A 17,280-nucleotide genomic window follows, 5' to 3' on the forward strand; every position below is an offset into this window, starting at 1 on the left:
ATTAAGGTGTATTGCAGTTTTTGAGGAAGATGTTCAACCCAAATGTATATTTATTGTACAAATACTTACAACATTTCATTATGATTTTCTAACTTCCATGCCTTGCAAAATGCTAGGTATAGTTTATTTCCTAACTGATTGCCAGCACACTCAGAATCTGAGCATAATCTCTTTAGTGTTTTTACATGAAAGTTGATGTTTCTAGGTGCTGAATACTTCCTAAGCTACCTTTTTTCCTTCTGATTTTTTAAATGTATCTACCTGCTATTTAAACTCAGGTTTTTAACTTTGAAAATATTTTTTCAAAATTTATTTTATTTAAGATTATGTGACATAATTGTGAAAAGTGTATTGCTCACATTGCCTTAACACTGTGGAGTGTAACTATTTAAGAAGGTTCAAATCTTGTCACCTAAGAGTACCTATATAAATAATGATTATTAAAGACTATATGCCAGACTTGATACAGACTTGTTTTATACAGAAATACAACTACTGAAGGGAAAGTCTTTAAAATAGTTTTATTATAGGTGAGCACTTGTATATTTTTAGCTGCTGTTGGCCTGAATCTACCATAAAGATGATATTCTGAGATGAAACTGTTTCTGAATTTGGATCAATATTTGTAATGTTTCTTCAATTGATTTTTTAACCTGACAGGATATTCTGTTTACAAGTTGACTGGATTTCTACTAACTTTGTAATTTATATTCCCACACGTTAAGACAGTCTCTATTTTGGACACACACAAATCAAAGCATGACTTTTCCTTTATTTTCTTAAAGTATGTGAATGTTCAAATTAAATAACTGTGTCATGCAGTTATGTAAATTTCATATGCAAATAACCATATGAATGCCTGAACTCATTTGTGCATGAAATGTACAAGTGCCTAAAATTAAAGCTGCCATGTAATTCAGTTTTTACAGTATTGATGTGCTTATAAAGCTTTGGGTGGCAGAGAAAGAGGAAAGAGTTGCCTAGAAAGAAGGTAAGTTAATTTTAAGATATTATTTTATGCATTAAAGAAAGACATAAATGAAAAAGTAATACACCCCTAGGATGTACAGTAATTTGTTACTCACATAGGCTTCATGCTACAGGACATGTCTACAGAATTCCTCCATAGAGAGATCCCAATACAAATATATAGGCAGTTCAAATTCACTGACAATCCAAGAAGTGCTTTATTCAGAGAGAATTTGTTAATTCTTTTCCTATAACTGGAGTCAGCTGAGATGAATGTAAAACTTTTTATTGATTTGATGGGCATTAATTATTCTGGCTTCTTAATTCTTTCTATAGACCACACAAAATGTAGAATTTTTGGAAAATCAGAAATTGTGCCAAATTTTGGTATTTGGAAAATGGATTCATTACTCTGGTGGCTAGATAAACTAGCCACTGACCAAGCACTGCTTAACTGCTTCTTGATTTTTGTGTGTGAACTATATGAACTGAATCAGAAATTCTGTATTTCTTAATCTTTTTTTAAACACAGAAGTGTAAGACTGACTTTTATTGATGTTTTTGCCTTCCAGCTTTACTGTGAGTACTAAGATGTTTCACAGGTACTGGTTATGTGTCTGTTCTGCCAGAATGAATTAAAGGGAATTACTGCTAGGTCTTTCCTCTTTTTTTTCCCCTGGGAGAGAATTAACTGGCTCCACAGGTCTGTTCTGCCTGAATGAGAGACTTTCCATCTGTTGAAATTACCATAAATATTGTAGCTGATATGAGACAGCACCTGGGGCCTTGTAGTAGGTGACAGACTTTTTTCCACAGTACACTTGTCAACCAGACAGGAGAACACAGGAGTTACTTAGAGGCTTCAAGCAGTATGGGTCCTGCTTCAACAAGCTTAGACACATGCTGCTTTCACAGCCTCTCTTTTGAAGAGATGATGCACAGGTCCCTCCCTGTTGTGTGCTCCGATGTGAAAGATTGAGATAAGCAAATTAAAAATTCTGGCCCTTTAAATTTATTGCTATTAACTTATTATGATAAGTTAAAATAATAAAGGAGATTGCTATTGTCAAAAACAAACCATTAATGATTAATAGAGGATAGGGGTTCGATATGATTGATAACATTTACATCTAGTTACTTTTAAGGATCATTTACTTTCTCATTCCAGCACTGAATAGGCAAATATAAAATCTAATTTCTTAAGTTTAATAACATTAGACTATTTCTAGAATTATGTCTTTACAGAAGGTAGTGTGCATCTGCTGTCTGCATGTGGGAGGCTGAGTTGCTGTGTCACAATCCCCTGTCATACAACTTAATTTACGTCCATCATTGTAACTAAAATAGCTATATGGATGTGTGGAGCTATCCTACATGCCTTTACTAAGATTTCCATCACATACAGTCATCTTCTTTTCTGCCTAATAACTTGCTATAAAAAACCCTAAGAACATTTCACCTGCAGTCCATCAGAAGGGAGAAAGAAAGCAGAGACGCAGAAGGAAAACATGATTTGATGGTTATACAAAATGTCACAGCACTGACTTTCCATATTTTACATCAACAAGAAACATTTGGAAAAAAATGGCTTTTCTGCAGTAGAATATGCTCATGTCCAGATGCTGCATTTTCCTGACTTAGGTAAGGGAGTGACTTGGAGACTACGTCAAGTTCAGTTGTTCGAACATTACCCTTGTTCATTGTAGGCAATTTTAAGCAACTTCAGCTACAACTTGCCTGTTAGCTGTAAACCCTGAAAGTGCTTTGTTTTATTACTTAAGTAATTCTGTGTGTCTTAGTTTAATCACATTGTGGGGATAGACCTAATTCCTTACTAGACGTTTTTAACAGGCACCATCCATTCCATTTCTTTGACAGCTAAACACAAAAGCATCATGTGCCCTTCTGAGGCTGCTTAAGAAGATTCCAGCCATGGAAATCCCAGCTTTCTTCTCTTTGTCAACACTTTCTATAGCTTGTGTAGCAGTAACTACTATGAACATTTTCATAAAGTTTCAGGAAAAATCATTGTGTCTCTGAGTCTGCCCCAAATAAAATCACTTGTGTCTTCTGCAGTACTCATTGCTGACTGTTATTGAAACCCTACAGAGGCAGGGAAGTTTCTGTTTCTTCCAGAACCCACTAATGATAGCTACCTTATTTGAGTTAGAAAGTAAAACAATTAAACTAAGATATTATACAAACTGCTTATTAAAATGCTCTTCTTCTTTGAAGTAATTTTTCCATGCTCATTCTTTTAAACTGTTTTTCCACAAAGCCTTCTTTTTTCTGGCAGGGGATCTATGGTCTGTGTTTGTACAGAACATTGCACACAAAGTCCTGGTAAGTGGTTAAGACTTATTTGCACCATATTAGTGCTACCCCAAAAACAGTTTGGGCAGTATTGTCTAGTGCATAGTGTGTTGGACTGGTGCTCACGAGTGGGGTCTTTGCTTGATTCTGTAATTGCTGTATAATCCTTGGTGAGCCAGCAGACCTCAGTTTTACTGTTTCTGTACTCCGATTCTCCTTCCCCATCTTGATGTATGTTTGTAAACAAACAGTACACTAAACTGTTTCTGCCACGTGCAGCAAAAATTAGTGTCAAGTCTAGAATGGGGTTCTTATGCTTTGTTAGGATTTACTATACAAAGATATTTGAAATAATTGCACAGAATTTAATACCAGTTTACTTGCATTTAAAAGTAGTCGTCCCTGTAAAAGTAAATTCCAAGCTCTTAAAATTTTGTGGAAGGAGAAGCAGTCTATTAAACTGAACTATGACTAGAACTGTGCAAAATATTTGCAAATAACCCTTACCCTAAATTTCTCTAGCTCTAATATTTCTCCCTAATATTATGTTAAAACTATGCGCTTCATAAAGACTGGTTGTGAATCATTTTCATGGAAGGGATTTCAGGAAATAAATGTTTTTGTTAAGAAAGGCTACCTCATTCTGACTGCATTATATTCAGTGAATAACTGAAACATGCAGAAAAAATTTGTTGGCCAGTTTTAAGGACTGGACATTCAATTTCATTATTATCTTGCTATAACAGCTCAAAAAATGTTAATGCATAATGCTCTTATTGCTGGTGCAATTTTCTCTGGTTTTGGCTACTTCATGATGCGTTTAATTGCTATCATAGTCATATATATTTGTTTTATATACCTTTTGTGGACAATGTATATTTTAAAATAGTTGTGTAAAGCAATTTTCATGTCATATGCTTCAAGCTGTAATGAAATGAGAAAACATAAAATATTTTTTCTCTTATAACTGCCTCAAACTCATAACAGAAACAGAGGAAAATTGTCAGCTTTCTGTTTGTATAGGAATTCATATTTAAATTTGTATTTAAGACTTGGCCATAATACAATCCAAACTGGACTTTATTTATTTGGTTATTTACATTTCCTCTCATATACCATGTTATAATTTTGCCTTTGACTTTATATGATATCCCCATTGGGAATGCTGATGTAGGAGATTTTAAAGACTGGAGACAATAAAGCCCAACACAGAGTATGGAGCTGAATTTGTGTCTAGACCACAAAAATAAATAATATCGACATGCATATAATCATATTTTCCTATAAACATGAAAAGATGGTGAATGGTATGCAATTAACCTCCATTTTCTCCCAAGCAGACGTTACTACATGCCTGGTAAAACACACATCAGAAGATAGAATCTCATGGAGAAAGCTGCATGCCTGCTTGAACCACAGGCAATTCTGGTAAGTCATAAGGCAAATGTGACTAAAAGCCTCTGAATGTGATCCTGTATTGCTTCTTTCATGAAATACACAAACCAGGGTTAAAGAAATGTGACTGGATTGACTTAATCTTGCATAGTTTATTTTCCTGAGGTCTGTGAATAACCATCAGAACTGTTTACCTGAATAGCAGAAGTCTTTATTTTCTCAATTTAACCTTTATTTCTATAACAGTGCATTAACTATTAGTTGGATTTATTGTTCTAAATTCTTTGACAATCACAAAGTTGGCAAGGGAATGTAACCATCCCCAGCCTATTTCTAATACACAGAGACCATAGTTTTTGGTTTTGCCACAGTTATATCCATCACACTTGTGTAAATACAAAAGGAAACCCAGGATGTAATTTCTAGGAAACACTGTTGCTCCTTCAAACAGCAAATTATTTATTCAAATAATTGACAGCTGGAAGAAACAAGTATGTTATCAGGATGAAGACCTGGAGGAGTAACTTTGAGATTAGCTGAGAGGCATCCACTTTGTTTACCAAACAAAATATAGGAAATAAGAGATTTGCCTTCAATATACTGAGTGGTCTGAAGAATAACTTGAGAAGTATAAGTCTTTAATCCACTGAGTTATCCTCTAACATGTAAAAAAATAATTTAGGCATGCATAAAATTGCACAGTAGTATACCTGCAAAAGTTATATTTAATTATTATTTTGATATTCACTAATGCCTGTATGTTCATTTTTGTATGAGAGTTCTGCAGCAAATATGTAAAAACATCCTTCTTACAAAAACAATTTGCATGCTAGTGAGGTATTGTTGTGTGTAGAAAAGAGCTTTTTTCCACAATTTTTAAAATAATATGGAAAAGTATTTTATTCCCATGGGAAAAGGTATAGTCCTGCTGTATACTGAATGATTCTTAAAAAGAAATTAAATCTACCACTTGTGAATTGCATTGAGTTTTCTCTGATTGCTCCCTACCCAGCCAAAGAAGTTTAAAATGTTTGTTATTCATCTTGAAAATTACTGTCTCTACTTCAAAGGGATCTCTAAGTATAATCCACTTAATATTAATATCCACTTAATATTACAAGGCACATGGATGATAGCAGAGAAAATCTCACAGATAGAGATTTCTCTTTGCCAATGCTTTTCTATAATACCAAAATGATTGTTATGAAAAAAAGGATAAAGGGCTTTAAAGGGAAAGAAAAACACATAAAAAGAAGGGTATTGTTTGAATCCAGAGAATGAAGATTTGAAGATCCTTTTCAGAATAGGATTACTTGGAAACTAATTTCTCTGATATTTCACAAAATCTCTACTGAGAGTTGGTGACACAGCAAATGAGATTGTTTCATTAGAAGTCCATCTCCTTCTGATGCTTGTGACTCTCTAAGATTAATTTGGTGATCTTTACCTGAATGAAGTTTTCTACTTAGATTATTGAAAATCATTCAAATCCCTGCGTAGGATGATCTACTGAGTTTCCTGATTTACCTTGGGCTCTCTCAGACAACCAGCATGAATGCAGAGTTATAAGGAATTGAGAACTGATCAGATACATTTTCCTGAAACAATTCATCCTGCAAAACTGAGCAGCGGTGCCAGGTGACACTGAAAATGGATAAATATCTCTCCTTTTCTACTTGTAATGGTTCTTCTATCAGTGTCCTGCTAACCACAGAATTCTGCAGGCGAAAGGGACAAGAAGATGGGAGAAGGTATGACATGTAACAATAATATATAGTGGTTGGGAATAAAACCTACCCTTATTTCTCCTACAAAACTAATACTCCCTAGTTTCAGTGTTCATTTAACTTTCAGTATCCATGTAATGTGTGTGCATAGAAACAAACTTCACTTTTTTTTCTTGAAATATGAGAAGGCAATTGATTTTGTAATTGTGAATACCCTAGTTTTCTGCTGTTGAATTAACAGCTTATACTTGTACACTACACACTTCCTTTGATTTCTGTGGACACATGAGTCTCTGCTCATTTGCATTTTTAAGAGATATTTATATTAATATATTTGACAATCAATTAAATAGAGAACAACTTATTCTCTGTCGATTAAGGCAGTGTATTTTTGTTTTAGATACTAGGACTGCACAGTGGGTGATCTTAATTAAGTTCTCCAAGCTGATTTGTTGATAGACTAAAATCTATACCTTCTTTCCTTCAGATAATTGAACGAATAAATACATCACAGGTACATCCTAAACAATCATAACAAATCTGAGAGGTCTTCCACAAAACCTGAGTGGAATGCCATGGCATACATACATAACCATAAGAAATTAAATATTATATCACTAGTTAGAGGAACAACTTGGTAAAGAGCATTCAAAGCTTGTTAGAGTTTCTGACCAGAAGACAACAGAACAGAACCAATGGAATTAAATTTCCTCCAAACTTTCCATTCAACCCCATCTATCCACTATGGACATGGACACATTGGAATGTGTCCAGAGGAAGCCATGAAAATGATCAGAGGACAGAAATACCTCTCTTGTGAGGACAGACTGAGAGCACTGGGGCTGTTCAGCCATGAGAAGAAAAGATTCCAGGGACACCTTAGGACACCTTCCTGTACTTGAAGGGCCTATAAGAGGGCTTGTAGTGATAGGAGAGGAGATGGCTTAAACTAAAAGAGGTTAGGCTTAGATTAGATATCAGGAATAAAATCTTTCCTCTAAGTGTGATGGAGCACTGGCACAGGTTGCCGAGAGAGCTTGTGGATGACCCATCCCTGGTAGGGTCAGAGAACAGGTTGGATGGGGCTCTGAGCAATCTGCTCTAGTGTGAGGTGTCCCTGCCCATGGCAGAAGGACTGGAACCAGATTTTTAAGGTCCATTTCAACCTAAACAATTCTATTACAGGATTTCATTTTTTCTAATCTATTGCTGGAAAACTGGGATGCAGACAGCTGTTTTGCATCTCTGTAGTTACAGGCATGTGTTAATGCCTACAATCAACAGTTTCAACTTTCTTGGGTTTTGGCACTGTGTTTTTGAGATATGTTATCTTTGATAATAATAGGACACTGTGGAGGAAATATCTGTTCAGAAAGTAAAAGAAGAGATTGGAGTGCAGAGTCAGCTTCACAGTAGTTGCATATGGTAGCTTGTACTGTTAGTCTGTCTATGAATTTGGAAAACCATCTTTCATTTTCTCTGTATATTAATTCAAACCTCTTGTTACATTGTCTCTAAAGCAGCAATAGCAATACTATGTCTTTCTGCAGGTTATGACACTTCTAGGGCATAGAATGTTCACTTTTCAGATTTTGGGGTGTGCACCTTTATAAAATTATTCAAAAGAGGGTGTGTGGGGGTGTGTTTTGTTTTGTTTTTTCTTTGTTTACCTGTGACTAAACTGGATACAATTAGTGGCAGGACCAGCATCTGCAGCATTCTCATGAGTAGTTCTCCTGGAAACGAAAAGTACTTCACTTCCCGATAGCTCATCTTATATGGTCGAAGAGAAAATCCCAGGATTACACCTGAAGGGAGGGAAAAGAGATATCATTACTCAGTGTTTTAAAGAAGCAGTAGCATCTGAACCTGAACATCTATAAAGCATCTAAAAAAACCATCTATACTGGACATATTTTATTGTTACCTGTGGTTTTTGCTACACTGATTTCCTTTCTCTGGTATCATCAACTACTATGAGTAGCCCTCCTGAAAATGTTAAGCTATTGCCATTTAGGAATGGTGCTCCCAATTTAGTACTCCCAGTGAAACACTGCAAACCACACCCCTGCTTGCTCAGTCCCCTGCTCCCCTGCTCCCTCCCACTGTGGTGGGATAGAGAGGAGAACTGGAGGCACAAAATGTAGACGCCATGTATCAAGGCAAAAGCAGTTTACTAAAGACAGCAATGAAATAAGAAAAAGAACAGTAATATTTTTAATAATGAAGTGTAGAAGAGGTGAATGATTCGCAGACAAGTGCTCACCATGCAGAAATTCCCAACATGCTCCAAGAACAAGAAGGGGCCCCATCCCGTGACCCCAAAAATGACATCTGGTTTTATAGAATATCTTCTGGGTCCTGGCCAAGCCCCCTCCGAGCTACTGCAAAAATTAACCCTCTCCTGGCCAGAATCAGCACAGTTATTTACAAGGATTTTTGTACTGCTATTTTTTAAAATCTGGATTACTCTCAAAGGTATATCTTGAGTTCTAATGAAAAGAAACAATCCCTGCTACTGCAGCCAAGTGTGTTGAATTCTGAGAATTTGAGTGTAATCCTATATGCAATGCATATACATACTGGCTACCAGTCTTCAGAAGTCTTGTCCATGCCTGTTTACTCTGTGGGGCCTGATCCTACAGATGTGCTTCAGATTGAAGGAGATAACCAGGACAGGCATATTTGAGAATCCCCTTGTGGTTTAGTCTTTTCACAGTCAAAAAGAAGCAGGAGGTAAGTAAGCATCTTTACACATGCCTACCTTCAGGAATACTGACACTTGCAAAGAAGCAGATAATCAGGATTGAAAGGACTTACTGGATGATTAAGTGGTGGGCTTCAATGCCTGAGGGACAGGAGCAAGGGAATGCCTGGATCCATTTATCTTGCTAGGAACAGATAAATGATGCTTGAGATACCTTTACAAATGGAAGACATAGGTGGGCTCATCTGTGGAAACCTAAACTTCTTAGCTACAACTTTGAAGATTTTGTCCTGCATTTACCACCAACTGCTTTCTTTGCATATTTATTTAGTTATTTGGTTAGCTGACAAGACCAGTTGCAATTTGCAATTGTTAAATGGCTTGGTGCCTATCTGATGTAGGCTCTCTGCCAGCCAAAAAACACATGGCTTTATCTGGAACGCATTAACCATACACATGGTGAAACTCAACATGTTCTTTCACTCAACTCCATGTTCTTCACCACTGTCTAGTACTGGCATTTGGGTAGACTGTGTGTAGAAAGCTGGATCAGACAATTGATCCTGCTGCAAACCACAGTGGGTTTGCAGCAAAAGAATTTATTTTACTGGGTTAATTTTCAGCCAGGTCAATTCCCTGATGCAATTATTTTGTATGGCTACACAGGGGTTGGTGCCTTCCCTGGTAGAAGAGTGGGATTGCTCCTTTTGAAAGATAGGCAGACTCAGGTTTCATACAATGCTTTATGAAACTGCTCCTCTGTGATGTTATAGAGCAGAGCAGTCCAGCTCCACTCCAGATCATGTTAGAACTTGACTACATCCTGAAAATGCTGTAACATTGAACAATTTGGACAACTGCTAGCTCCAATTCTTAGTCTTTTTTGTTTTGTTTTTATTTAAAGACTGATTTTTGATTAGTACTTCCATAGAGCAGATAACATCTTCATGCCAAATTTTGCTAGCTAAAATATGCTGTCATGCCTCCTACACCAGATTATTGACATCTGCAGGAGAAAGGAAACATCTGTAACTCTCAATTTAGTGACCTCTGTTTGATCATGATTTAGGGACTTCAGCAGGTTGGTTGAGCTAGAGGAGTCCAGTCTTGCGTAGAACAGAAAATAGAACTGGGTTCTAGAGAATAGTGTTACAGGATGGAGAGAAAAGTAACTAGAGTGCAAATGACACCAAGCATGGACTTCATGTTATGGAAAAGAGTGGCAGGCCTAGAAAGAATTTGTTTAGTCTCATTCATGTTCTGTGGTTTCAGGTAGCTAAAGTGCAGTTTGCATAAATTTTTATTTTTTTGGGGTAAAATTACATAATAAAATGGATAGAAGAAGGGCCTGTGAATAATTCTTGTTTAAAAGACCTGCCTGAGAGTTTTCTTTCTTTTCAAAAAAGTTTTAAAATTCCGCTGCTGAGTTACTAATTTTCTTTTTTTTATGAGAAACACATTTCTCAGATATAAAGAATCCATCTGGACTTTTGTTTCTGCACTTAATGAGCACTACATTTTGACAACTGGGTAACAAGCAGAGCTAGACTGGTTTCTTACTTAGGCCACAGTTCTGCAATTAGTTCCACATGAATTAATCCCTACACTAGTACAAAGCCTCACTGAGGTTGGTAAGGGTTTCTGAGGCTGCTATAAGAACTAGTCCTTATGCTATGCTATAAGGGCTTGATTATCTGTTCCACTACCATCCAAGCAGTACAAAGTGGCCTAAGATGTGGCTGTTTGAATAAATTGTATTGGTAGTGAGAGTGAGTTTCTAAAGTTCCACCTAAACCTGTTGAGCCAAAAATTATTGGCTGTTTTTTGTCCTAACGTGCTCTGGGCATAATTACAGGGTTTCCCAGCACTGCAGTTTAAAGAAAGAATTTCTGCTATGGGAAAAGAAATGTGCCCTGGTGGTGTATTATGCTGAAATGGGTCAACACAAACAGCTACTAATTCTTCAGCCTTAATCTTAGCACTGTTATTGATCTGTATGCAGTCATGCCCAAGACATGAGAACCTTTCTCTGACTCAGTTTCCCTGCTTGAAATATAGATACAGCAGTAGTTATTTCACAGATATTTCTGAAAATTGATTGTTTTTACACAGAACAAGAAGAAATTTAGACAAATTATTTCCTCTTTGTAGGGTTTGATAATGAATGCAGGACAGCATGAGTTTACTAATCCCTCTTGATTTTAGACTAAATTAAGATTGGACTTTATTTTCTATTCCAAGTTTGAGTAACTGAATGGTGGGTATAATATCCCATCTGACAAAGTTTAGTTAACAAAATTCTTGAAACAGAAAACTCATATTTGGCAAAGTAGCTTTGTCTTTGAATTAGCTTCTTAGAGCCAACATCACAGGCTTGAAATGGTGAGATAGCAGCATACAATGATGATGCAAAGATAGGCACAATGGCAAAGCACCAAAATAAAGTCCTGAACCAAGACCTGGTAGGAGGTACAAACCTTTGGAAGGGGTGCAGTATTCCAACAACCATCCACTGCTTTGTGGGTGGCAGAAGTTTTAGTGCTTAGTACCCTTCACAACCAAGGCTGGGAAGATTACATTCTGGAACTGGCCTTTCTCAGTAAAAGTTTCAAGTTTCAGGTTAATTCTAAAAATTGTAATGAGACAAAGCCTTGTGTGAAACAAGTTCCCACAACCTGTTGTGCAGGTTTCTGTGTACCCTTTGTAACAGAGAAGATCAACTAATCAACAGTATCAGAGCCTGACTTCTCAAATGGTTAATAGTGTACCATTTCTGCACTGCAGCATAGAGTAGATTTATCAACAGAATTTGGGCTTTTTCTGGACAAAAATCAGTAGTGCCTGTTTAAGTTAACAAGCTGAATTCTATACATGTGTTTAGTGTATTGAACCATATTGTTAAATAATTTTAGTTTACAGTTTACAATGAAAAAGCAAATTAGCTTAGAGTTATAAAAAGATTTTTGAGGTGTTATTGTCAGTTATATAGTTACGTTTATGGAAAAAAATTATTTGTAGATAATCCTGATGATAATCAGAACAATCTAACAACCTAAACCATTTTATTGCATTGATTTTATACCCATGTTTTCGTGAATCAATATTAAATTCATATGTATGAATACAGTGGAGATTTAAAACTTGCAAGGAGCAAAAGGTGGAAATAATTCTGACAGGATAATGGGATGGAAATGGCAAAATGGTAGTTATGAGTTGGAATTCTTTATTCCAAAAATAGGAATATATTGATAAATGGCCTATGGTCTTCACTTCTAGATGCTGGGTACCTAAAAGGAAAAAATAAAGTCTTCATGTTGGACTTTAAAAACTATGAATATAGTTGTATGGCTAAAAAAACCTACACAACCTTCTATACAAAATGTCTTAAACAGATTAACATCAAAGTGTGATGAAGTAAGCAATAAAGTCACTGTCTAAGTTATTGAAATTAATTCTTATGAGCTTCTGAGTCACACAGGAATTAAGACCATACAGTTATCTCAAACTGATATTTTTTTACAATGCCCATGCTGCATTTTCAAGCAAGAAATGCAGATTTCTGACAGTATTCAATTTTTGTTTGAGAAGAAATTGTACTTCTCAATTAACCGAACATCACTGAAACATATTTAAAGAGAAAATTACTATTTGTATATCAATAATGGTGCAAGAGCTGCTTTGTCTTTATCAGCACTCGCCAGTTCAATCAGAACATACCGCTGAGAGTTATATGCACTTCTGCTTTTTACTGTAAATCTCAGAATACTGCTAAATGGTCCATATCAATATCCTTTCCCTTAATATATGTGGTACAGAGTTACTTCTTCTTTTCCAGTAGGAAATAGAAAGCTTCAAAAATAACTGGGAAAAAAACCCTTATGCTGAGTAGAATGCTGTTCTAAACTAACAGCTGTTAATAGTTCAGTTCCAGAAAACCTTGTAACCAGCAAGGAAATAACATTTTGTTCTATAACAGCAATTGGGCAAGAGCCATGAAAGGAATCAGGCTTCTACCAGTTTAATGGGACATTGTATATTTTTGTTAGCCCCACAGCCATTTCATTCCTACATTCCTGCAGAGCTCTGGAATGACTGCTTTTGTTCTTTGGGTCATTTGTTATTGCTTAATTTACCATTTTGTTCTGACACCTTTTCTTCTAACAGCCAGTTTTAGATAAGTCCACAACTCTATTTACTCGAGACAAACAGGTAAATTACTTCTCTAGTGATAAGAAATGCTTCAAGTCACCGGCAAAATCTTTCTTAATTTCTTTCCTTGCTCGCCACAAGAATCACCCAATTTGCTCAGCATGACTTTGATTTTCAAAATTCTTTTTTCAGAATTTTATATTGAATCCTCACCCCCTAGCACACCTGGTGTACCACACCCGCCCTTTCCTTGCTTTCCTGCTTTCCTTATGTAGGAAGGAATGTGTGTTCCCTTTGAAACCATTTTATTGAACATAAATGCCAGGTTATAGCTGCGTGATGACACTGCAGCAGAGAGTTTAAGGACCTGTGCTCCAAGTTGCCATATTAGAATCTATGTTAAAGTGAAATATGTGTTGATTTGGATACCAGCAGCTACCTCTCCTTTGCCTGAGACATACTGTGAGAGTAGTCATGGGAGAAATAATGTGGAAGAGTTAGATATCCGAGACCTGACTGGGATCCAGAAAAGATGTGGGATCTGCAAAAAGCAACATGTCAGAGAAAGCAGGTTTGTAGCAAAGTAAGAGGCATGGTGATGTCAGAGAGTTGCCCACTGCCTCAGAAGAGAAGTCAGTGTGTTACTTTTGCTCAGGGGCCACAGAAGCACCATGGAGCTCACAGCTGTGCTGGGGAGACACAGTCACAGTCCTACAGTCATAGCGCCTCAGGAACGCCTACCCCTGAACCTGACCCTGAAGGTTTGCTCTACCTTGTAAGAGAGATTATTTTCCCCAAAAACCCACACCAGGTTTCTAACAGCAGTATTCAGTTACAATTTGCAAAGATGCAGAGGTGTTTTATTGTGAAAGTGTATTGCTGGCATTTAGAGCTAGATTAACAGAGATACATGGGCACTCAATTCCCAGCTCAGAGATGGTCAAACACTCTGCCTGACATCTTCTGCCCAGCTCTGGAGGAGCCTGAATTTCTGAAAAATCTTTATATCTATAGTTATAAAGCACTTGCATGTTGCCTTTACTTGCAGACACAGCATCTCCTCCTTGGATTTTGTGGACAGAAAGCATACAAGTGAAAGGGGAGTCTGAAGCTGTAAGAACTGATGTAACTAAGCAATGAGTTCCAAAAGCACCATTTGACCAGATGCTGCCTAAACTGGACACCAAATCTGAGAACACAACAGCTTCTGAGTGCTGTTAAAAAGGCTTTTTAGAAACTATTGAAATTTGTCCTCTGCTATTTCTTTTCTCTAGTGTTAGACTCATACACTTTTCCCCTTTTGTCTATAGTTGTTTGGCTCATTTGCCTGTCTTCCCCAATTAGGAGGTAATTTTGTTCCTTTGAGAACATGTCCAAAAATTTTGTCTCATTTTATCCAACTTCGACTCCTCTGTTCGCCTTTAACTGTTTTTAAATCTTTTTCATTTGTTTTCCTTGAACTGTTTCTGTGTTTACCTCTTGTTTGTAATTGATTTCTCACTTTTTTTAAAAATTCTCTTTTTAAATTTTTATTTCCAGAGAAGAAATTGCAGGGCATTAGTAGCAGGTTTGGAATAGAAGAGTTTTCACTGCTGGCACTGATGCAGACAGTTCTTAATGGAATAGGGACATTATTCATGATTTCATCCTCAGACAAGAGACTTCATTGAATGACAAACTATGCCTAGTTTATGTACTCTTGTTAGTCTCTGAGCTATATTAAAAAAATACTTTTGATGCAAAAAATAACAGATATTCCATGAATAGGAATAATATCTTACTATGCATATATAAAAGCTCAGACATTCACAGTATATATCAGATTCTGTTTTATATAGTATTATTTAGAATTAAGGTACTACTCAATGCTTTACAAAGTTACTATAATAGCTGTTCCTTTCATGCCTGGCTTTCCTTTGCTGCTTCATATTCATGACTAAAGTTAATGTATTTACTCTTATAAACTATAAATCAAAACATAAGAAAGCTGGTCTTTCAAAGTTTATGGGGTACCTTTCCTGCTTTACATTTCTTTTGTTCTTCTTTTTCCTTGGCTAGAAGTTGACATATTCCTTACCAGCACTGACTTCTACTTTTCCCTACTGTAGTTTAGCGGCCCATCCATATTATTTTGTATTTTTGACAGTATGGCTGCACAAAAGAATTGCAGACAGTGAGACTGAGACCACCCAGCTCCAAGAACTTTGTGAAACACTCACAGAAAACAGAGCTCTACTCTGAGGAACTTCTACTGTACTTTGACAGAGATCCTAAAGTTGGATATGGACAGTTGCCTTTGTTTTTAATTCCAGCTTAGACACACACTATGAAGAGTTCATTTTAGGCTGGACTGTCTTGATTTGCAGTTTAGCACCATCATTAGCAGCACACTCAAATTATGCATACATATCTCTGTGGAGCTAGTCCACCTTTTAATTCCTACAAAAGCACCTGTTAATTTAGCTTGGTGCTGATAGTCTAAATCTGTAAATTACTTGTTTGACACTGAGGTTTAAGTACTTTGTTGAATCAAGATATGCCCATGCCAGAACTATCTGGATCATGGAACATATGGCAGACTTAGTTAAAAGATTTCTTTTTTGCCCAGTATTTTGCTGAAACTTGCAAACAACCAGGACAGACTGAGGGAGCATTTCCCCATGTAGAATACAAGATTTCTGCCAAATCAGGTGTAAGCTTTACCATAACTTTTTTTTTTTAATATTTGATTTGTTCAGTGAATTCTTTCCATAAGATAATCAGGCTCATGGCTGAATCATGGAATCACGTTACCATTTTCTTAAAAAGATAGCTAGGATGCTTTCAGTCCCTCGCTGTTTGATCATGAGCCACTTCATCCCTGAAATCCTCAGTATGACTGTGAAACTATTTGCAAATAGAGCCTTCCATCTATTTCTCTTACTTGCCAACAGCCCCTTCCAACACATGAATTTTCAGAAATGTTTAATTTCAGTTGATTAAAATGAGGTATCATGCCTTACTTCTTGTGAGTGAACTCATCTTAAAGATGCATTGAAGCATATTTTATTAATTTAGACGTGGCCTCCATACAGGTAATGGCACCTCTCTTCCAACTGTTAGGTGTTATTCTGAAAGGTAGAACTTTCCTATCTTAAAGGTCACAAAAATGGCAGAGGGAAACTTGCACCTGGAATAATGTTTAATTACACAGTAAGTACCTGAGTCCAGACTGTGACCTTTTAAGTTCCTCCAGATAAAAAAAAAGCTTAGCTCTGGAAATCTATAAAGTTAATGGGCACTGCTCCATTTGCTTTGGAAACTCCTCAGTTCTCACCCTTCTGCTTGTGTTTTTCTCAGATGTGCCATGGCCTAAACATCTCTTTGCCTAATTCCAGGCTAATCCTGAGAGACTAGCAACTGAACACAACTGTCACACAGAATGCAAAGAATCAGCTGGACTTGGGATACCCTGTGTCCCTTTTCTTGCTCCAAGGACCGCTCCACAGCCTGGGACTTCCTGTATTTTAGTCATTAGGGTAAACACAATGCTGCCTTTGGCTCTCTTGGTGTATGCATTCGTCCTTAGAAGTCTTACATTTCCCTCTGCCTAATAACACAGATTTGAAAGGAATGATGGAATTGCCTCCTCCTGTGGCCTTCCTTTTGAGAGGAAAAGAATAACCTAGCTCCTCAAGTGCTGCTGGCGGCATTCCCAAGGATGCCCAGGCTCCTGCATCTTCACTGGGTAAAAATGTCAGGCATGGTCCTGACTCAGAAAGGAGTGGGAGTAGGAATGCAAACCTGTTTGTTTGTTTGTTTGTTTGTTTGTTTGTTTGTTTGTTTGTTTGTTTGTTTGACTGCCTGTGTTCCTCCTGGAAGTTTTGGGCAGTTACATGCTTAGGTCGTGGACTTGTTTAGAGACCCTGTTAAGTCTCCTTGCTCTAGCTCATGCACTAAAAAGACACAGAGATCTGAGATTTAGATTCCATGGGCAGCTTCCTTTGTTTGCATTTTAGACTTTAAAGAACTTGAGTGCAC

General features: G+C 36.8%; 1 protein-coding gene across 1 annotated transcript in view; it reads right to left on the reverse strand.

Annotated features, from left to right (window-relative positions):
• Nucleotides 1-17,280, reverse strand: part of SLC1A3 (solute carrier family 1 member 3) — a 64,771-nt gene that overhangs the window by 37,574 nt on the left and 9,917 nt on the right. The window contains exon 3 of the mRNA XM_009095799.4: nucleotides 8,075-8,212. Coding sequence (XP_009094047.1) covers nucleotides 8,075-8,212 — 138 coding nt within the window. The remainder of the gene's footprint in view (nucleotides 1-8,074; nucleotides 8,213-17,280) is intronic.

Source organism: Serinus canaria, chromosome Z (assembly GCF_022539315.1).
Source record: "Serinus canaria isolate serCan28SL12 chromosome Z, serCan2020, whole genome shotgun sequence".
NCBI classification, from domain to species: Eukaryota; Metazoa; Chordata; class Aves; order Passeriformes; family Fringillidae; genus Serinus; species Serinus canaria.